At 34.7% G+C, this 22,887-nt stretch overlaps 4 gene segments (V, D, J or C); 2 read left to right on the forward strand and 2 right to left on the reverse strand.

Moving 5' to 3' along the window:
• Positions 1-220: 220 nt before the first annotated feature.
• LOC113120236 (Ig kappa-b4 chain C region-like) lies at positions 221-2,044 on the forward strand. The segment is given in 3 exon segments: positions 221-251; positions 456-545; positions 1,605-2,044. Coding segments are annotated over 3 exon segments (441 nt in total).
• Positions 2,045-2,539: 495 nt separating this feature from the next.
• LOC113120123 (Ig kappa chain V region 3368-like) lies at positions 2,540-3,788 on the reverse strand. The segment is given in 2 exon segments: positions 2,540-3,552; positions 3,732-3,788. Coding segments are annotated over 2 exon segments (351 nt in total).
• Positions 3,789-13,901: 10,113 nt separating this feature from the next.
• On the reverse strand, positions 13,902-14,987 carry LOC113120122 (immunoglobulin kappa variable 1-6-like). The segment is given in 2 exon segments: positions 13,902-14,738; positions 14,917-14,987. Coding segments are annotated over 2 exon segments (351 nt in total).
• Positions 14,988-15,155: 168 nt separating this feature from the next.
• Positions 15,156-16,704, forward strand: LOC113120237 (Ig kappa-b4 chain C region-like). The segment is given in 3 exon segments: positions 15,156-15,162; positions 15,240-15,347; positions 16,268-16,704. Coding segments are annotated over 3 exon segments (435 nt in total).
• Positions 16,705-22,887: the final 6,183 nt, after the last annotated feature.

The raw sequence follows: 22,887 nt of genomic DNA on the forward strand, positions 1-22,887 counted from the left end.
AATCTAAATAGAACTAAAAGGCAAAGCACAAATTAAAATATTATTTAAAAAAATCCAAATGATTAATGTAGAATAATTTAGAAAATTTAATTTTCAACCTTGAGCAAGCAGACAGAATGTCCCCAGCATTAGAATAAGAGAAATCATTGTTTCTTCTGTGTGTGTGTGTGTGTGTGTTTGTGTCAGTGTCACACAGTTTTAAGCGCAGTGTTCAGTTAATATGCAAAACACTTTCAAAAACACATTCAGATGCATCCTGGAATTTACCTCAAAAATTATCAAAATACATTCCTGCAGCATTTAATTAATTAACATTAATGCAATAAAAATATTTGACCAAACTAAGCAAAACTAACCTAAGATACAGTGTTTTATTGTGAGCACTAAGATACTCACAATACTAAGCACTAAGATAAGTCTCACAGTGTTATAGTGAGTGTTGGTGTCAGAGTCAGTTTTAGTGCAGGAGGTTTTTGTTCAGCTGCTGATTGAGTTTGTATCACTGTGGTACACGTTCGGTGGAGGAACTCGACTCTCGGTTGGAAGTAAGTAAATCTATTTCAATTTCTATTATTTCTGTTTCTATTAATTAATTTGTTAGTAATAAGAAGAAGAAGAAGAACAGACCAAAAGAAGAAGAATTAAAATAAAAAATAGGCAATCCATTGTTTTGCCTTGTGTAACAGCATATACAGTATATTTCTAAATGGGTTTAAATTAATTTTAGTGGTAAATAAAAATGTATCCATTTTATAGATTGTTTTTACTACTTCACGTGAAATTGAAATATGTCTAACTACTGTTTCAGATGTCAGTTACTATACGGTAAAATGGAGCAATAAACATAATTTTGAACTGAAAATACATTTCTTTCATTTTTGAAAATGAAAAAAGGGACATTATTTAATGCAAAGAGGAACAAAATAAAAGAGATCAAAAAATATTTTTCAGAATATAGACATGATAGGAAGATTTAAATCAAGTATATAAATGTAATTCTCATGTAGTCATAAATCTTGATTTTTATGAACACTGAATATATAAATATGAATACTAATGTGTTTTTACAGGCTGTTGAACTTCAGATCTGCTTCACAACTTTAAATTCAACATTACAATAAATAATAATGTTTCCAAATTAAGCGTTTGCTTTACTTTAAATAATGAATTTATTTTGGTTAAGCTGGAAATTCAATTTATCTCAAAATCTTGATATCTAATTGCAGCATTATTTCAGTATTAATTAAGTTTTTAATGACTTTTTTTCATTGAATGTCACATGAGACAGAAATATGTTTTCTTCTGGTGTAGTTTTTAAACTACAAGAAGCTATAACTAAGTAATACAGTAGGTTTTTAACAAATAACTGAACAATAATTTGAATATATGTTGACAGAAACTATATAATATAACATTATCTATAATGTATAATTTATACGTATGTGTGATTGCTGGTAAAACATGTTTTAATGGGCCGCTGTACTTCAGATGTGCTTGATTAACTGTGAATCTCTTAAAGGGAAGTGAAAGTCAGTCAGAAAGACTGATAGAGCTGTTTTTCAGAAGAGTGAAACCTCACAGTTTCCATCTGTGTCTCTCTTTAGCTGCGTCTCGTCCCGCTCTGACGGTGCTGCCTCCCTCCAGAGACGAGCTGCAGCAGGGGAAGGCTACAGTGCTGTGTGTGGCCAGTAAGGGATTCCCCTCTGACTGGAAGCTGAGCTGGAAGGTGGACGGCAGCAGCAGGAGCTCTGGTGTCAATCTGAGTCCCAGTCAGCTGCAGAAGGATGGACTGTACAGCTGGAGCAGCAGCCTGAGCCTCACTGAGAGTGAGTGGAGCAGTGCAACAACCGTCAGCTGTGACGCCACGCACCCGTCCCACAGTGCAGTCACCAACAGCATCAACACACAGCAGTGTAATGAATAAATTACACACACATGCTGATATATTGCTCATATTTTCTTATCTTTTGTAATTCTACAGCTGCAATGCTATAAATGTTTTGTTGAACTTTTTTTCTAGCTGCCAAATAAAAGCATTTTGTCATAAATATGGTGCTGAATTATTACTAAAATATGAAATACTGTAGCACTTTTATTGGTTTTTAATTTTTTAGGACGTGTGATGCGATGAGCATACTAATATGTTCATATTGAAATATTAATTACAGCAAAAGAGAAATTTATTTGAACATGACATTTGAACCATTTCAGTACAATTTTCCTTCATCCTCAAGCTGGACTCTGGATTCATTTCCAGAATAAGTTCCACTGAACTTGTCTGAAATGCCAGATGAAAGTTTATTTCTAAAGTAAATCAGAAGTTTAAAAACATTTTCAGGTTGTAGCAGATAGCAGCATGTGTTGGGGGTAACTCATTACAAGTAATGCAAGTTACGTGAACAGATTACTTTTTTTAATTATTTTAATTCTTTTTTTTTTATTCTTAAATAATTCAGAATGATTAAAAATAGCAAATTGTAGTTTTAACCAAATAATTAATCTTTAGTAATACTAACTTTAACAGATTATCAAACTCAAGTGGATCCACTACATTAAATTAACTTATTTCTAAACTAATTTCTAAAAAATAAATAGGAAAGAATAGATTCTTTTATTACTCACCTTTTATCATCTGTGTGATTATCCTTTAATTGATTCATTGCTGTGTAAATGTGATATGAATGATATATAACACTATATTTTTTAATAGAATTTAAAAGATAATGTTCATGTGTTTTGATGGTATGAGTTCACATATTTATAAACAGTGTAATATGATAATATGATTTGTTATCTTTATGTTGCACAAAGTAAAGCTCACATCAGCATTTGCTGCTGCTTTTTGAAGGTTTTAGGATCCTGCCCTCTGAATTTAAGCATAACTGGCCCAAGGCTAAGATTCACTTACTCTGTAGGCTCTACATTTCAGCTGAATTAATTTAAAATGTACAATTACAATTAAAATATAATATACAGATTTTAAATTCTGTTGCTCAAAATGCTACAAGCTGAATGAAAGAGTGTGTGACTACTGAAACAAACACGTGGATTTCATGTTTCATTTATAATGAACTAAAGTCTAATTAATTCATCAATGTGTATTATCTCATGCATGTACTATTTATATTTGCAAATCTAATTTTAGCACAACTTATCTGATAATATCGTAACTGACTGATGTTGTGAACTTCTCAGTATTATCATATTCTCTCAGCTGTCAGAATGAGGGAGGTTTTTGTACGATGCTGTTTCACTGTGTGAACACTCCACCACCATAATACCCCATACAGTAATAAACTCCTGCATCCTCAGACTGGACTCCACGTATGTTCAGTGTAAATACATATCCAGAATAAGTTCCACTGAACCGATCTGAGACTCCAGATACAAGTTGACTTGCGTCATGGATCAGGAGTTTAGGAGGTTCTCCAGTTTTCTGCAGATACCAGCTCATGTCATCACCAACTCCGCTGGTCCCAGTGCAACTGATAGAGACAGATTCTCCTGCTTTAACAGACAGAGACTCAGGAGACTGAACCTCTTCATGAGACACTGAGAGAAAGTGCAAAAACAAATATTACAATACTGCAAAATACAAGCAAAGACCAGTTTTCATCTGCTATAAAGCTGTCATCCCAAACATAATAAAACTACAAAGCAAAGCACAAATTTAAATAATATAAAATAAATTCCAAACGATTAATTCAATTATGTCAAATATATTACTGAACCTTGTGCAAGCAGACAGAATGTCCCCAGAGTTAGAATAAAAGAAACCATTTTTTCTTCTGTGCGTGTGTCAGTGTCACACACTAATAATCATCAGTGGAGTTTTAAGCGCAGTGTTCAGTTAATATGCAAAACACTTTCAAAAACACATTCAGATGCATCCTGGAATTTACCAAACATATATCGAAATAAAAATAATTAATTTCTAATTTTGTCCTGTCTAAGCAAAACAAAACTTACAGCTACATAAGATAATGCTAATGCTAAGATAATACTAAGATAAGTCTCACAGTCTTATAGTGAGTGTTGATGTCAGTGTTTTTGTGCAGACACTGATTAAGTTCGTACTACTGGGGCATTAAAAACATATAAAAATCCATATTGTTGGTAATTACATTTGACCATGAATCTGTTTAATTATGAACTGGAAAAAAATTATTTAATTTTTTGAATTGTTCATGTGTAGAAAAAAAAGGATTTTATTTACAGTAATGTATAAAATAAAACACCTAAATTTTAGGTGAAATACAAAATTATTTAATTTTTTAAAGTTTTTTTTAATTTTCTCAGAATATAAACCTAAAAGGTAGATATAAATCCAATATATACATTTAAGTCTAGTATAGACTTAAAGTTATAAACCTTGATTTTTAAGAACACTGAATATATGAATATGAATACTGATACTTATGTGTTTTTAAAGGCTGTTGAACTTCAGATCTGCTTCACAACTTTGAATTCAACATTACAATAAATAATAATGTGCTTGCTTTGCTTAAAATGACAAGTTTAGTTGGATATTTAAGTTATTTCACAGACATTAACACAACTCAAAGACATTGATATATCTAATTGCAGCATTATTTCACAGTGCTGATTAAGTTTTTTAATGAATTTTTTCATTGAATCTCACATAAGATAGAGATGTGTTTTCTTCTGGTGTGGTTTACAATCTACAAGTAGCTATATCTATAAGTAACATGTTTTTAACAAATAACATATAATATAACATTTTCTACAATTAATAATTAATAAGGTATGTATGATTGCTGGTAAAATGTGTGTTTTATGGAGCGTTGCATTTGAGATCTGCTTGATTAACTGTGAATCTCTTAAAGGGAAGTGAAAGACAGTCAGAAAGACTGATAGAGCTGTTTTTCAGAAGAGTGAAACCTCACAGTTTCCATCTGTGTCTCTCTTTAGCTGCGTCTCGTCCCGCTCTGACGGTGCTGCCTCCCTCCAGAGCAACACAGTCTCACTCTCTACTCGTCAAATGTCTGACGCATGGTCAAGTGATCTGGCGTCACTTTTTTGACGCACTGGGTATACCTTTGGCGTTATTTTTCAACGTGCAGGTTAGTCCGATAGACTTCTATAGAACTCAGCAGCGTTTAAATTTGACGTCTTGGTTCAGCACACCGCAACTACACTGAATAAATAAAAATAAATAATAGGCTACAAAATATATATATATATATATATGACAGAGATCGTTTTTATCTGGCCCTCCAACTTGTTTTTAAGGGTTTAAATATTCTCGCAATCTGATATCAAAGTGATCTCTGTGCCAAAGCTTAGCGCGTTCATCAGTGGTGAATTTAACAACACTCAACTGCAGGTAAAACAGCACTCAGCGGTGAGTTTGACCAAAGCAACGCTCAACTGCAGGGAAAACGACATAAAAAGGTGAGTTTAACAACGCTCCAAGGCGCGTGCAAGTAAGCAGTTTAACCGTTTTCTTACAACCCATTTCGCTTATCGCTTATTCATAGTTCATCATCTCTATGAAATCACGTTCAAGAAGTCTCATTCAGCACACATCGCGATACTTGCCATCAGTTTCCATGTGCCACAGGGTCGGTGAGTAGATATAATTACGCTCTTTTAATGCCTGTTATAAAATGTATTCTGTCTTTATTAATCAGATTAGCGCCATATTGTTTACTCGCTGTATTATATCAGTCATCCGCGGCTGTCTTTGAGTTTCATTGCGTTTAACTAAATGAACACACCTGCTAACTAGTGTGATTAAACCCTGTCGGTCACGTGACGTGCCATAGACTTTCAATATATTCATTTCATGTCAAAGATGTAAATTTGTAGTAAAATCATGGTAACCACGACACGTACAATAGCAACAAATTAAATTTGAAGTTAAAACCCAGGAACGGGACATTTACCATGTTTTTGCCACAGTAACTGTAGTTCTACTATGGTATATTAATAACCAATACAACAATACAATAATCATCAAACTAACTTTGGTTGTACAACTGTAATGGTCGTTTTTGATGTGCTTTTATATGACAGATATCACACATTTACTGTACCATGCTTTTGATACCTTTTTATGTAAATCCAAAAAAAGTAAATAAATAAAAGGAAACATTTTTCCCTTCCTGCAGTTCATTCATATCAGTTTATATTTTAAATATTTTGCTCACAAAACATTATTAAAATTCTGTTTATAATTCTATTTTATTGTACCCCTCTCCCTTTCTTATTTTTATTATTATGTATTTTTTTTTTGCTGAAAAGATGTAAAGGAAGCAGTCATCCCTGTGGTGTTTGTGGAGAGGTATTTTTTCAGAAATGGAGAAGGCAGAAAGCTGCAGAGGCAGACATTTGCAGCAGTAAGTCTGTGTTGTTTTTACCTTTTTATCAAACTGCTGTTATAAATTGCACACCATTTGTTGTTTCTTAAACTTTTGCACTGTCCAAATACCCACACTTGCCATCTTTGCACTTGACCAATCGATTATTTATTTGACGTATTTCCTATGTTTAGGCCAAGTGTTCGAGTGAGCATGATGACCACAAGTGTGTGTCGAACTTTTCATGACCTGATGACAGTGGTTCCCAATCCTGATCCTGGAGAACCCCAGCACTGCACGGTTTTGGCGTCTCTCTTATCTCACAAACACACTTTTGAGGTCTTGGAGTCTTCACTGATGAGCTGATGAGTTGAATCAGGTGTGTTTGATCAGGGAGACATCTCAAATGTGCTGTGTTGGGCTTCTCCAGGACCAGGATTGGGAGCCACTGCCTTATGGGACACACTTAAGTGTTTACAGAGATTTTTAGTTTGATCATTCAACTTTGCATTTTAAAATAAATTAATTGAAAAATTATTTTCAATATCTAATTATTATTATTATTATTATTATTATTATTAATATTTTACATACATTGTAAAGGTTTCCGTGACCCCTTGTGAGATCTCGACAAAAGGTCTCACAATTTATTCCAAAAATTGATGCATGATGGGATACACTAAGCCTGGTATAGAGCTCCGGAGCGGTATTGGAGATAATGTGGGTTTAGTGTTCATTAAGGGCACTGCGCTTTGGCATTATTAAGACTTGCGCACTACTGATAACAGTCCTGTTAGCTTGTAATAATTTTTTTTAATATATATATGAATATAGCTGTATAATTACACACACACATATGCACAGTAATGTATAAGATGCATGTAATGTAGTAATATTTTTCTTTCTTTCTGTCTTACAGGATTGTTTGCAGATAATGCTGTTCAAGCTCAACAGCTCTTTTAAGAGCTAACCCTCACAAACCTTCCTAAAAACTAAAAGAGCTATTACTGAGTCTCAGCGAATTTTGCCATGATCAGCTCTTCCCAGGTACATTTGTTTAAAATATTTCTGAATCAACATTTACTCATCAAATGCTCTGGTCTGAATCTTATTTTAAATTAACTTAATTATATGTTTAATGAGCAATGTTAATTGCACACAGAGTAAGATTATCTTGTTTTTCCGAAGAGAAGGAAGACCAAGGAAATGATTTGCTCATGAGGAATGAAGACGGCCATCTTGAGCCCAAACAAAGACTGAAGTCCTCTGGTATGTGTGTGTTGAAGCAATGCTGTGCAATGCTGTGTTATGTGTTACAGCACTTTATGATTTTATCTCACAGGACTGTTCATCTCAGCCGTAATTTATTCTTTCTATGTTTTTATTCTTAATAAAAAAAAAAATTATATACAGCTATTACAATTAAATCATGTAGGCAAAGTGTGACCCGAATATTTTTAAACTTTAAGTAAAAAAAAAAAAAAAAAACACCAACTGTTTGTCTTAAATAAAAGAATACAAGTTTTATGTAAGTGGTTTACATTATTTCATTGTTTCATAAATGTTGTATTATAAATTGTGGATTGATAGTTGATTGGTTTGAAGCCAGGCCTTACACTAAAACACATTTGTGAGAGAAGTCAGGAACTTTGAAGATAGATTAGAGAGGGGAAAAAAGACACATTTACTGCAACAATAGATGAATTATAGAGGCAAAAAATTCTGTCACATGCTAAGGGGTGTCTCATGAGCAAGTCCTTTGCCTTAATTCTTGCAGAATGAAATTTTTATTGCAGTATTTTAATTTGTACAGATGATCTCATCAGCCAAATGGGGGGTTTTGACCAAGTGATGCTCTTGAAAGGACTGAAAGAAGAGGATGTGGTAAATTGTCTTCAGAGAAAAAGCTTCTCAAAAGGTCTTAAAACAGCTTGAAGAATGGTAAGTGTACAGCACTACAAGGGTCATAGTTGCTCACCCTGCTAAAATCACACAGAACATAACCTGAGCTCTCTGTCAATTAAACAACTTAATCTGTATTGTGTGTTTCACTTTGACCAGGTCTGGGATCTTAGGACTGAGAGATCCTCTGGCTGAGAAAAGGCTACACCACACCAGTGCTGGATATCAACCACAAACTGTTTCCAGACACGAGAGAAGAAGATCACGATGGGGAGATGAAACCAGTTTAGATGTGATGATGGGAATCATTATTTTCTGGAACAGTATCACATGTCTTAAATGTATCACATGATCTGTATCACAGTTGACTGGATGGATTATTTTTACTTTTAAGGACATTTCATCACTCATCTGTGTGAACTGATTAATTTATGATATTAATGAATTTTTGATCCTTTATTATTTTCCTTGAACTGTGTTTGTCTTGAAGCTACTTTATCAACTTCATAGTCTATGCTTCAATAAAATTAATATGGTGAATATTGTGTGTTGAAAATTCTTGGTAAATTCATAATTTTACTAGATACTGTAGGCTACTATGGGTTTATTCTACACTTGAAAAACTACATATTAATTACCAGGATTATTTTTTGCTTAAACATTAATGACACCTGGAACAACAATACACCAGAAAGTTAGTATTGTATATATTTAATCACAAATATGCCTATATATATATATATATCTATATAAAGGGATTTACTAGATGAATTATTTTGAAAAGCCATTTACTTTATAGTTACAAACACTTGAGGGATAACTGAGAATGTAGCAGGAATGATCAACATGGATCTTGTACTGCATTAAATCCAAGAGCACGCACATTACTGATGTTCAGCATCTGAGGACCCAGATAAGGGGATGAGGAGGACATTTTTACACTGATTGTTGCTAATTAGTTAATATATATAGTATTCTGAGTACTCCATGAATTATTCCTTGTGGAATAGTGAAGTATCACAATGTGTATAAATTGTCCTTGATTATTGCTTAACAGTGGGGAATAGATAATGGCATGTTGTTGCAGGTTTATCCATTATATTTATTACTGTTAACTTCAAAAATAAAATAAATAATCTATAATTTTTATTATTAAATCATTTCTTTCTAATTTTGCCATGTTTCATCAGATGGCCTCACCATGTCCTGTCAAAAGCTTTACTGCTCATGACATAAGAATAAGAAAAGGTTAGTCTGTGAAAACTGTCAGATATAAATGTGACTCAGCTCAGTTTGTTGTCCATTATGAGGAGAATACATACATGTAGGTTTTACTGCCCTTCTACCCCCAGGGGCCCAGTAGCACCCCCCGGAAGAGCCAAAAACTGTACATTTGAAATGGCTGTAAATCAGAGTCCAATTAATGAATCAAAGAGAAAACCAGAAGAATTTTTACTTATGCTATGCTGATAAAATAATGTCGGGCACAGTTTTCAGAAATAAATGGAAATGTTTCATAAAGCCATTTTAAATATTGCTCCCTCTAAAATACCAAATTTCACTCTGTCTTTCAATTATATCATAGAGGTTTACACAATGAAACTATTCATATATCCAGTTTTCCATTAAATATATTATTTATTTCATTTCGTCAATAAAACGATTTAAACTACATTACCCACAAGCCTCCGTCGTTCTATATATGGAAAGGCGAAACTAGGGGCTGTTTTTTGTAGTTCATCGAAGTTATGATTAAGGTTAGGGTTAGGATCTCGCTAAAGAGGTAATTTTCCTCAACATAGCAACCCTTAATTGTTGACTTAATATATTACTAATGTGATAATAGTAGCAAAACGTTCTTTTGTAACACGATGCGCTGTTTAGTATGGGTTAAAGGATAGTCCAACCACAGACAACCCTGCGATGACAAGGGACATTGACAGCCAATGATATCAAAGCTGAGCAGCGGCGTCACGCTTCCTTATCCATTTATGACCGATGACTTTCGTTTTTCGGCTGAAGGGATAGATTGGTTAACAATCAATAACATTTGCTACCTATTAGATTGTGTTTTATTAACGTCTACACTTTCCTCCAACAATAATGCAAATGCGCTAATTATTGTTTTCAGCTTGACAAAAATTGGGCAATATTGATGAGCACATGGCCAGCATTCGCAGTTCTATCGAACCGATTCCTCTCATTAAATCTTTTTTTTTTTTCTAAGACAGGTGCATTTTCTAATCAAATGATTAGCTTGTAACATTTAAATTGCATGTTATGTTTTGTTTTAAATCTATAAAAATTATTCACTTTTGTTTTTCTGTGATTTGCCATTCTTTACCAATTGAAATCTAGCAATAAAAACAGAGTTAAAAAAACTGATTCAAAGACAAATTGCCCATATAACTGCACTGCATCCTCTGTCAATAAGTTGTTTTTGCCACTATGAAGAATAAAAATTCTTTGCAAATACTTTTATTAAAAAAAAAAAGTAAATACAGATAGTCTTTCAGAGAACACTGAAGAATTAATTTGACCAAAAAGTGATACAACACACTGTTTCAAACTCAGAAAATAAAGACCATGAAGACATGCATGTCAAGTGTGCAATATCATCTATAAACCTCAATCAGCACAGCATCAAATAAACACTGATTGTCCGAACAAAGGAAGAAAGATAACGTTCAGGAAAACAAACACCTGCTACATAAAAATGCAGAAATAAAACTGACAATAACATCATTCACTTCATGACTGGAACTAGGGGATGGCTGTGCATGAATACGTCCTTTACGAAAACTCCTGATGAGAACTGATGTTTGTTTTTTTATGATAAAAGCACCAGAAGTAAAGTTTACTGTATGAAGCTTGAAAAAGAGAACACAATGCTTTATCAATATAAAAATACTATTTTCAACCATTGTTTTGATCACTGGTTCTGTATACAATATATGGGTTGCTGGAAGGTCACAATGTATTCATTATAAGCTTAGAACTAAAACAAAACTGCACTGCAAAGTCTAAACACTAATCAAGGGAGCATTTCTGTGTGTGTTGGGAAGATAAAGAGTTAAAGAGGTGAGTCCTTGTGCATGATCGAGAAGAACATCATTATCTGCGAACAATCCTGAAAGACAGAAAGGAAGGAAATATTATTACATGCTACTTTTAGACCATAAAACCAGCCTCTGTAAAGATGCTGTATAATTATATATAAAATGCATCTATTATTAAAAGCTAGTCAATAATAGCAAGCTATATTCATATGAATTATAAAAAAATATATTACATGCTTAAAGGAATGTTATCAGTAGTGTAATTGATCTGCTCACGGAAACCTTTCCAATGTATGTGAAATATTATTAATAATAATAATAATAATAATAATTAGATACTGAGAATAATTTGGTAGTAAAACAAAGTGTTGCATGTTTTCTTGGTGTACAGAAAAGTATATTTATTTTGTACATCATTTGCAACTGCTTTTTTTTCACTTAATTAGAAGCCCCCAAAATTAAATTGTCCTCTGTAATAGGGACTAATGAAAAGAGAATTAGAATTTATTTTAAAATGCAAAGTTGAATAATAATCAAAAAAAAAAAAAAAAATCTCTGTAAACACTTAAGTGTGTCCCATAAGGCAGTGGCTCCCAATCCTGGTCCTGGAGAAGCCCAACACAGCACATTTGAGATGTCTCCCTGATCAAACACACCTGATTCAACTCATCAGCTCATCAGTGAAGACTCCAAGACCTCAAAAGTGTGTTTGTGAGATAAGAGAGACGCCAAAACCGTGCAGTGCTGGGGTTCTCCAGGATCAGGATTGGGAACCACTGTCATCAGGTCATGAAAAGTTCGACACACACTTGTGGTCATCATGCTCACTCGAACACTTGGCCTAAACATAGGAAAGACGTCAAATAAATAATCGATTGGTCAAGTGCAAAGATGGCAAGTGTGGGTATTTGGACAGTGCAAAAGTTTAAGAAACAACAAATGCTGTGCAATTTATAACAGCAGTTTGATAAAAATGTAAAACCAACACAGACTTACTGCTGCAAATGTCTGCCTCCGCAGCTTTCAGTCTTCTCCATTTCTGAAGGAAAACCTCTCCACAAACACTGCTTCCTTTACATCTTTTCAACAAAAAAAAAAAATACATAAATAATAAAAATAAGAAAGGAGGAGGGGGGTAAAATAAAATAGAATTATAAACAGAATTTTAATAATGTTTTGTGAGCAAAATATTTAAAATATAAACTGATATGAATGAACTGCAGGAAGGGAAAAATGTGTCCTTTCATTTATTTACTTTTTTTGGATTTACATAAAAATGTAACAAAAGCATGGTACAGTAAATGTGTGATATCTGTCATATAAAAGCACATCAAAAACGACAATTACAGTTGTACAACCATAGTTAGTTTGATGATTATTTTATTGTTGTATTGATTATTAATATACCATAGTAGAACTACAGTTACTGAGGAAAAAACATGGTAAATCTCCCGTTCCTGGATCTTAACTTCAAATTTAATTTGTTGCTATTGTACATGCCGTGGTTACCATGATTTTACTACAAATTTACATCTTTGACATGAAATGAATATATTGAAAGTCTATGGCACGTCACGTGACCGACAGGGTTTAATCACACTAGTTAGCAGGTGTGTTCATTTAGTTAAACGCAATGAAACTCAAAGACAGCCGAGGATGACTGATATAATACAGCGAGTAAACAATATGGCGCTAATCTGATTAATAAAGACAGAATACATTTTATAACAGGCATTAAAAGAGCGTAATTATATCTACTCACCGACCCTGTGGCACATGGAAACTGATGGCAAGTATCGCGATGTGTGCTGAATGAGACTTCTTGAACGTGATTTCATAGAGATGATGAACTATGAATAAGCGATAAGCGAGAATGGTGTGTAAGAAAACGGTTAAACTGCTTACTTGCACGCGCCTTGGAGCGTTGTTAAACTCACCTTTTTATGCCGTTTTCCCTGCAGTTGAGTGTTGCTTTGGTCAAACTCAGATAAAAACGATCTCTGTCATATATATATATATATATATATATATTTTTTGTAGCCTATTATTTATTTTTATTTATTCAGTGTAGTTGCGGTGTGCTGAACCAAGACGTCAAATTTAAACGCTGCTGAGTTCTATAGAAGTCTATCGGACTAACCTGCACGTTGAAAAATAACGCCAAAGGTATACCCATTGCGTCAAAAAAGTGACGCCAGATCACTTGACCATGCGTCAGACATTTGACGAGTAGAGAGTGAGACTGTGTTGTCCAGAGACGAGCTGCAGCAGGGGAAGGCTACAGTGCTGTGTGTGGCCAGTAAGGGATTCCCCTCTGACTGGAAGCTGAGCTGGAAGGTGGACGGCAGCAGCAGGAGCTCTGGTGTCAATCTGAGTCCCAGTCAGCTGCAGAAGGATGGACTGTACAGCTGGAGCAGCAGCCTGAGCCTCACTGAGAGTGAGTGGAGCAGTGCAACAACCGTCAGCTGTGACGCCACGCACCCGTCCCACAGTGCAGTCACCAACAGCATCAACACACAGCAGTGTAATGATGACCAGTTAAAAACATACTCTGGCATAGATTATAGGCATGCATAATCACTCATTCATACTTAAACAACCACACATACACAGTTTTACTAATGGACAAACACGACTGTGTACTAATTCACTTTTTATGTTAATCTTTCTTTAAGCCTGCTTTAACAAGTTCAGTAAGAATTTGTTTTTATATAAAAGCATGTTATTTTAAATAAAAGCTCTTTGAAATCATTAATTGTGAATCTTGACAACTGAGACAAAGATAATTGGAGATAATTGACATAAGGCTAGCTTTTCTTCATTTATATTCTTTTCAGCTGAAATAATGACAATTGTGATTTCATGAACAGACTGAATAATTAAAATCTTACCGACTGTTGTTTAAAATGGTAAAAATTATGGCATATAGTTTGAAATTTATAGTTTTGTGCTATTGTCTTCAGGATTAAAACAATTAAAAGGATAAATTTAAGAATATGTTTGGTTACAAACAAATGCCAGTATGTTTATTCAAACGTAATTCATACTGAACTAACTAGGGAGTAAGAGTATTTATCATATTGATATTGTGAACTCAGCACTCACATATTTTCAATGTGTCAGACTGAGGGAGGTTTTTGTACGATGCTGTTTCACCGTGTGATCACTGTATCACTATAATACCCCATACAGTAATAAACTCCTGCATCCTCAGGCTGGACTCCACGTATATTCAGTGTAAAATCAGGTTCAGATCCACTTCCACTGAATCGATCTGGGACTCCAGTTTCAAGTTCAGTGGCTGTGTAGATCAGGAGTTTAGGAGCTTCTCCAGTTTTCTCCAGATACCAGCTCATGTCATCACCAACTCCGCTGGTCCCAGTGCAGCTGATAGAGACAGATTCTCCTGCTTTAACAGACAGAGACTCAGGAGACTGAACCTCTTCATGAGAAACTGAGAGAGAGACCAAAACCAGATATTACAATACTGCAAAATACAAGCAAAGACCAGTTTTCATCTGCTATAAAACCATCTTAATATAATAAAGCTAAAAAAGCAAAGCACAAATTAAAATTATAAAAAAAAAATTCAAAACAATTAATTCTGTTATGTCAAAAATATATTCCTGAACCTTGAGCAAGCAGACAGAATGTGCCCAGAGTTAGAATAAGAGAAATCATAGTTTCTTCTGTGTGTGTGTCAGTGTCACACACTAATAATCATCAGTGGAGTTTTATGCGCAGCGTTCAGTTAATATGCAAAACACTTTCAAAAACACATTCAGACGCATCCTGGAATTTACCATCATCATATATTTTGCAGCATTTAATTAACTGACATTAATAAAATATAAATAATTAATTTCAAATTATGTCATGTCTAAGCAAAACTAAACTAAGATACATAAGATAATACTACGATATACTAAGATAAGTCTCACAGTGTTATAGTGAGTGTTGGTGTCAGTGTCAGTTTTAGTGCAGGAGGTTTTTGTTCAGCTGCTGATTGAGTTTGTATCACTGTGGCGCACGTTCGGTGGAGGCACCCGACTCTCAGTTGGAAGTAAGTAAATCTCTTTCTATTTCTATTTCTATTAATTAATTAGTTATTAATAATAAGAAGAACCGACCATTAGAAGAAGAGTAAATAAAATAAAAAAGAGGCAATCCTCAGACTATGTTTTGCCTTGTGTGACAGCATCTCTTCTAAATGATTTAAAATTATTTGGTTTACCTTTTTATCTGTTTGAGTGGTAAATAAATAAATATGCATTTTATAGACTATGTTTATGAACTTTATGTGAAATAGAAATATGTCTAACTACTGTTTCAGATGAAAGTTATAAGTACTGTAAAATGAAATCTGTATTGTTGGGCTGTGTAATTATGAACTGAATATGAATTTCTTTAATTATTACATTTGTCATGAGTAGAAAAATACTTATGTGTTTTTAAAGGCTGTTGAACTTCAGATCTGCTTCACAACTTTGAATTCAACATTACAATAAATAATAATGTGTTTGCTTTACTTAAATTGATAAGTTTAGTTGGATATTTAAGTTATTTCACAGACATTAACACAACTCAAAGACATTGATATATCTAATTGCAGCATTATTTCACAGTGCTGATTAAGTTTTTTAATGACTTTTTTGAGTGTCACATAAGATAGAGATGTGTTTTCTTCTGGTGTGGTTTACAATCTACAAGTAGTTATGTCTGTAAGTAACATGTTTTTAACAAATAATTTAATAATATGGATTATGTTGACAAAAACCATATAATATAACATTTTCTACAATTAATAATTAATAAGGTATGTATGCTTGCTGGTAAAATGTGTGTTTTATGGAGCGTTGCATTTGAGATGTGCTTGATTAACTGTGAATCTCTTAAAGGGAAGTGAAAGACAGTCAGAAAGACTGATAGAGCTGTTTTTCAGAAGAGTGAAACCTCACAGTTTCCATCTGTGTCTCTCTTTAGCTGCGTCTCGTCCCGCTCTGACGGTGCTGCCTCCCTCCAGAGACGAGCTGCAGCAGGGGAAGGCTACAGTGCTGTGTGTGGCCAGTAAGGGATTCCCCTCTGACTGGAAGCTGAGCTGGAAGGTGGACGGCAGCAGCAGGAGCTCTGGTGTCAATCTGAGTCCCAGTCAGCTGCAGAAGGATGGACTGTACAGCTGGAGCAGCAGCCTGAGCCTCACTGAGAGTGAGTGGAGCAGTGCAACAACCGTCAGCTGTGACGCCACGCACCCGTCCCACAGGGCAGTCACCAACAGCATCAACACACAGCAGTGTAATGAATGAATTACACACACATGCTGTTATATTGCTCATATTTTCTTACATTTTGTAATTCTACAGCTGCAATGCTATAAATGTTTTGTTGAAAAATTTTTCTTGCTGCCAAATAAAAGCATTTTGTCGTAAATATGGTGCAGAATTATTACTAAAATTTGAAATACTGTGTGATGTATTTAGGTGTGATGTGATGAACAGCCTAGAGAATATGTTTATATTGAAATATCAGTTACAGGAAAAGATAAATTTATTTTAACATGACATTTTAACCATTAGATTTTAATTTAATAAAATATATATATTTTTTTTATTTAATATTAGTTTTTTTTTCTATTATTAGAAAAATCACATTGATAGTAATATGGCTTTACTGATTTTTTTTTTTAGCTTATTTTACTTAGTTGCATTAAAATTGGGCTAATAGTCTAAAGTCTTTAAATGGGTGTCAAGATTTATGCTCTTAAACAGGATGAAAGAAAAAATTAGCAGTTCATCACAGAATCATAGACAGAAAGTGTAGATTGATTAAATATGTTGTTCATAATGAGAAATTAATTTCTTATTTAATCTAAATTAGTATATAATTGCCGAGTACGTTCACTATGCCGTCAGACTGCAAAGTTTTTGTTCGATGCTGTTTCACTGTGTGAACACAGTGTTAGATTTAACAGAGGAAACCATAACTTCTATCTACATACATGCAAATATATATGCACATTGTACAAGACAAAATTTTAATGCTAAACAATGAAAACAACAACAACATTTGGTTTGGAAAACGTGGTGTGTATACAATGCTGGACATTGAAGATTAATTTAAACTAGTAATATTTTAAATATTATTATATTCTGAATATCCTTGATATTCTGAAATGTGTAATGCTATTTAAATTAGAGTTTTAGTATTTACAATATTCATTTTTAGGAGGAAAGTTTAACTTTTCTCCTAAAATAAAACTGAAGACATCTTAAGCCAAAGCTTAAATCTCAATGAGATATAAGAGAATTGCCCCTTAGTTTCCTGAGCACAGAGTATCCTCTATTAGAACAATAGACTTGTGGGCAGCACATCAGTGTGAAGCACGACGGCACGGGTTTGAATCCTATCTAGACATACTTTCCTGCTCCTGTTCTACTCTTATTTTTTCGATTGTTTCCTGTCTCCATTACTACAAAAAAAGCAACCTCTGAGTGGTAAAACACTCTTATAATGGAGGCTTGCAAGAGATTACAGATAGACAATAAAGAGATCTCCCATCCCATTGTCATTTTGGATTCCTTTCATTCAGAACTTTCTCATGTATCAGTTATTTCTCATAAAGATTTATAGGAGAAAAATCTGAGATATCTGAAATGCTGTTAATACTAAAATAAGAGATATGAGAATCTCATCTAAGCATCCTGAGCTCAGGAAGAGCAACCACTGAGCAATACATCTTTCCTATGTGTCAGGAGATGAGAGACTGAGAAAGATCAAAAGTGTTACTTTAAATGCATGTTTAAAAAAAAAAGCACAAACTTTGCAAAGATACATACCAAATTCCTTGACAGTGTAGAAAAAACAGTTTTAACATTGTGCAAGCAGACGTGGAGAGGCTCTGGTAGTTCGGCAGAGACGTGGAGAGGCCCTGGTAGTTCGGCAGAGACGTGGAGACTTCAATGGTTACTTGACTCTGCTCATGAAGATCAATGGTGACTTGACTTTGCCCAAGAAGATCACCGGTGACTTGACTTGACTCCTGAGGTCTAACTGTGGTAGTAATTAACTCATGAGTGTCAATAGTGACTTGACAAGACTCTGGAGTGTAAACGGTGACTTGACCCGACTCTTGAGTGTAAAAGGTGACTAGACCAGACTCTGGAGTGTAAACGGTGACTTGACCCGACTCTGGAGTGTAAAAGGTGACTAGACCAGACTCTGGAGTGTAAACGGTGACTTGACCCGACTCTGGAGTGTAAAAGGTGACTAGACCAGACTCTGGAGTGTAAACTGTGACTTGACCCGACTCTGGAGTGTAAAAGGTGACTAGACCAGACTCTGGAGTGTAAACGGTGACTTGACCCGACTCTGGAGTGTAAAAGGTGACTAGACCAGACTCTGGAGTGTAAACGGTGACTTGACCCGACTCTGGAGTGTAAACAGGAACCTGACCCGACTCTGGAGGTCAATAGGAACCTGACTCAAGGGTCAACGGGAACCTAACTCGACTCAGGAGGGTCAACGGGAACGTGGCGCTGGGCCTGCGGCCATCTTTCGCCGTGGTGCTGGGACGGTGGCCATCTTGCGCCGTGGCCCTGGGCTGGCGACCACCTTGTGCAGTGGTGCTGGGCTGACGGTCCTCCTGTCTGTAGACTCCGGTCTAGAGTCGGCCATCCCACCGGGAGAGACAGGTGTGGCTGGGGTATCCCACTGAGACCGATGTTGTAGGTACAGAATGAACCCCCCAAAATCAAAGTCTTTCAGGGCCACATCATTATATCCCAGACACCGTGACACACATGTGATCACATTCCAATATCAGAATGCAGTCAGAGATAAATTATGCGATTAATTAAATCTCCTGAAATCATATAGCAAGAACTGCCACGTTATGGTGAAAGCCACATCAATGGCAAGACTAAATTAAGGATAAAGAAAACATATATGAAGATATACTTACTTATATACTTATATAATGATATACTTACTTAATTCATCATCTGCAGCGCATCATGTCTCATTTGTACTCATCCACTTTGTACTTGTGATAATTTTTAAAGGTTGCCTTGTTTAAATCTGGCTGGGGGACTACCGATGAAAATTAGCACTTTTGAGCTAACTCGGGTACATTTACATTGTTTTAATGTTTATTAATGTACACTGTCCCATTTCAAATAAAGAAATAACAATAACAATCCAAACGTGATGCTCCGTTGTCCTCTTCTTGTTTGTTTCCTTCCTCACACATCACAGACAAACATGGCACATGGAGCATTTTTCAAAATCTGGTGAAGTAGTGCGCAGTCATGACGTAATATTTTGGCGCATGCGCATTAAACAAAAGAGATACTGCGTGGTTACCTGTTATTTCAAGCTTTCCATTTCTACTCAAGTTCAAGTTGTTCTAATTCGTTGGTTAGACTCACCTCCACCTGACTAAAAGTCATATTTTTTACAGTGCAGTTTAGCCTATTTTAGAAACCAAATGTAGGCTATTTGAATACAAATTAATTTGGCTTAGATTCGTTAAACTTAGGTGCCCTTGAGCAAGGCATTGAACCCCCAACTGCTCCCCGGGCGCCGCAGCATAAATGGCTGCCCACTGCTCCGGGTGTGTGCTCACAGTGTGTGTGTGTGTGTGTTCACTGCTCTGTGTGTGTGCATTTCGGATGGGTTAAATGCAGAGCACAAATTCTGAGTATGGGTCACCATACTTGGCTGAATGTCACTTCACTTTCACTTTTCACTTTCAATCGAAGGGTTGTGAGTTCGAGTCTCGGGCCGGACGGAATTGTGGGTGGGGGGAGTGCATGAACAGCTCTCTCTCCACCTTCAATACCACGACTTAGGTGCCCTTGAGCAAGGCATCGAACCCCCAACTGCTCCCCGGGCGCCACAGCATAAATGGCTGCCCACTGCTCCGGGTGTGTGCTCACAGTGTGTGTGTGTGTGTTCACTGCTCTGTGTGTGTGCATTTCAGATGGGTTAAATGCAGAGCACAAATTCTGAGTATGGGTCACCATTCTTGGCTGAATGTCACTTCACTTCTTCACTTCACTTCATACAAATTCAGTAGAGAACCCACTTAAATTAAAAACAATTATTTTACATGTTCTTTAGTATATTGAAAAAAATATATAATAAGTGTACCTATTTAAAATACAATAAAATCATAACTATGTAAAATGTATGTTTAAGTAATACTTAATTAGACATTATCATAAAGTAGGTTTTTAGTAAAGTGCAATTAAGTATGTTAAGACCTATTGTCATTAAAGTGTAATCTCTTTAAGTACACTTAAGTGGCCTTTAATTTAAATTATATGATATTATATGCAAATGCACTGTTAAAAAAGTATACGTTTAAGATTGGAAGTACAACAAGTATACTTTTAATACAATTAAGCACTCTTCTTTTTCACAAGGGTAAGCGTTACTGGCCTAAGGCTAAGATTCACTTACTCTATAGGCTCTACATTTCAGATGAATAATTTTAAAATTTAAAATTACATTTAAAAATGTCATGGACAGATTTAAAATTCTGTTGCTCAAAATGCTACAAGATGAATGAAAGAGTATGTGAATAACAGACACATGGATTTCATTTTTCATTTATAATGACTAAAATCTAATTAATTCATCAGTGTATATTATCTCATGGATGTACTAACTTTATTTGTAATTATAATTAAGCACAACTTGATGATATAATAATTAACTGATATTGTGAACATCTCAGTATCCTCATATTCTCTTTGCTGTCAGACTGAGGGAGGTTTTTGTATGATATTGTTTCACTGTGTGAACACTGGACCTCTATAAGCCTCCATACAGTAATAATCTCCTGCATCCTCAGACTGGACTCCACGTATGTTCAGTGTAAATTCATATCCAGAATAAGTTCCACTGAACCGATCTGAGACTCCAGATGCAAGGTTACTCGTTGAGTAGATCAGAAGTTTAGGGTTTTTTCCAGGTTTCAACAGATACCAGCTCATGGAATAACCAATTCCAGAAGATGCAGTGCAGCTGATAGAAGCAGATTCTCCTGCTTTAACAAGCAGAGACTCAGGAGACTGAACCTCTTCATGAGACACTGAGAGAGAGTGCAAAATATTACAAATATTACAATACTTCAAAGTTCAAACAAAGGCCATTTTTCATCTGCTATAAAACAATCAAAATAAAATAAGCTAAACTAAAAAGCAAAGCGCAAATTAAAATATTATAAAATAAATTCCAAATGATTCATGTAGAATAACTTAGAAAATATATTCCTGAACCTTGTGCAAGCAGACAGAATGTACCCAGAGTTAGAATAAGAGAAATCATTGTTTCTTCTGTGTGTGTGTTTGTGTCAGTGTCACACACAGTTTTAAGCGCAGTGTTCAGTTAATATGCAAAACACTTTCAAAAACACATTCAGAAGCATCCTGGAATTTACCTAAAAAAATATCAAAATACATTTCTGCAGAATTACTTTAATGAACATTAATGCAATAAAAATGTTTGACCTGAGCAAAACTGACCTAAGATACAGCGTTTTAGTGTTGATATCAGTGTCAGTTTTTGTTCAGCTGCTGATTGAGTTTGTATCACTGTGGCGCACGTTCGGTGGAGGCACCCGACTCTCAGTTGGAAGTAAGTAAATCTCTTTCTATTTTTATTATTTCTATTTCTATTAATTCATTAGTTAATAAGAAGAAGAAGAAGAAGAAGAAGAAGAAGAAGAAGAAGAAGAAGAAGAAGAAGAAGAAGAACAGACCAATAGAAGGAGAGTAACTAAAATAAAAAATAGGCTATCCATTGTTTTGCTTTGTGTAACAATATACTTCTAAATGGGTCGAAATTAATTAGTTTATCTTTTATCTATTTTATCTATGCATTTTATAGATTATGTTTATGTACTTCACGGGGAATTGAAATATGTGGAGAAAAAAAGGTACATTATTTTATGCATAGAGGAACAAATATATTGTTCAGAATATAATCCTAAAAAGGTAGATCTGTTGAACTTGAAGTCTGCTTCACAACTTCGAATTCAACATTTAAAAAAAAATTAAGTGTTTGCTTTACTTTAAATGATGAGTTTATTTTGGTTAAGCTGGATATTTAATTCATCTAAAAAATGTTGATATATCTAATTGCAGCATTATTTCACAGTGTTAAATAAGTTTTTTTTAATGACTTTTTTCATTGAATGTCACATGAGACAGAAATGTGTTTTCTTCTGGTGTAGTTTTTAAACTACAAGCAGCTACAACTGTAAGTGATACAGTAGGTTTTTAACAAATAATTGAACAATAATTTGAATATATGTTGACAGAAACCATATAATATTATATTATGTATAATGAATCAATTATAAAGTATGTGTGATTGCTGGTAAAATGTGTTTTAATGGGCCGCATACTTGAGATCTGCTTGATTAACTCTGAATCTCTAAAGGGAAGTGAAAGTCAGTCAGAAAGACTGATAGAGCTGTTTTTCAGAAGAGTGAAACCTCACAGTTTCCATCTGTACACACAACACAAAAGCACATAAATTATAGGTATCCATGATTTGTGCACTCACACACAGTCTTAATAAAGAACAAACATCACAGT

The sequence above is a fragment of the Carassius auratus genome, chromosome 19, assembly GCF_003368295.1.
Source record: "Carassius auratus strain Wakin chromosome 19, ASM336829v1, whole genome shotgun sequence".
Classification (NCBI taxonomy): domain Eukaryota; kingdom Metazoa; phylum Chordata; class Actinopteri; order Cypriniformes; family Cyprinidae; genus Carassius; species Carassius auratus.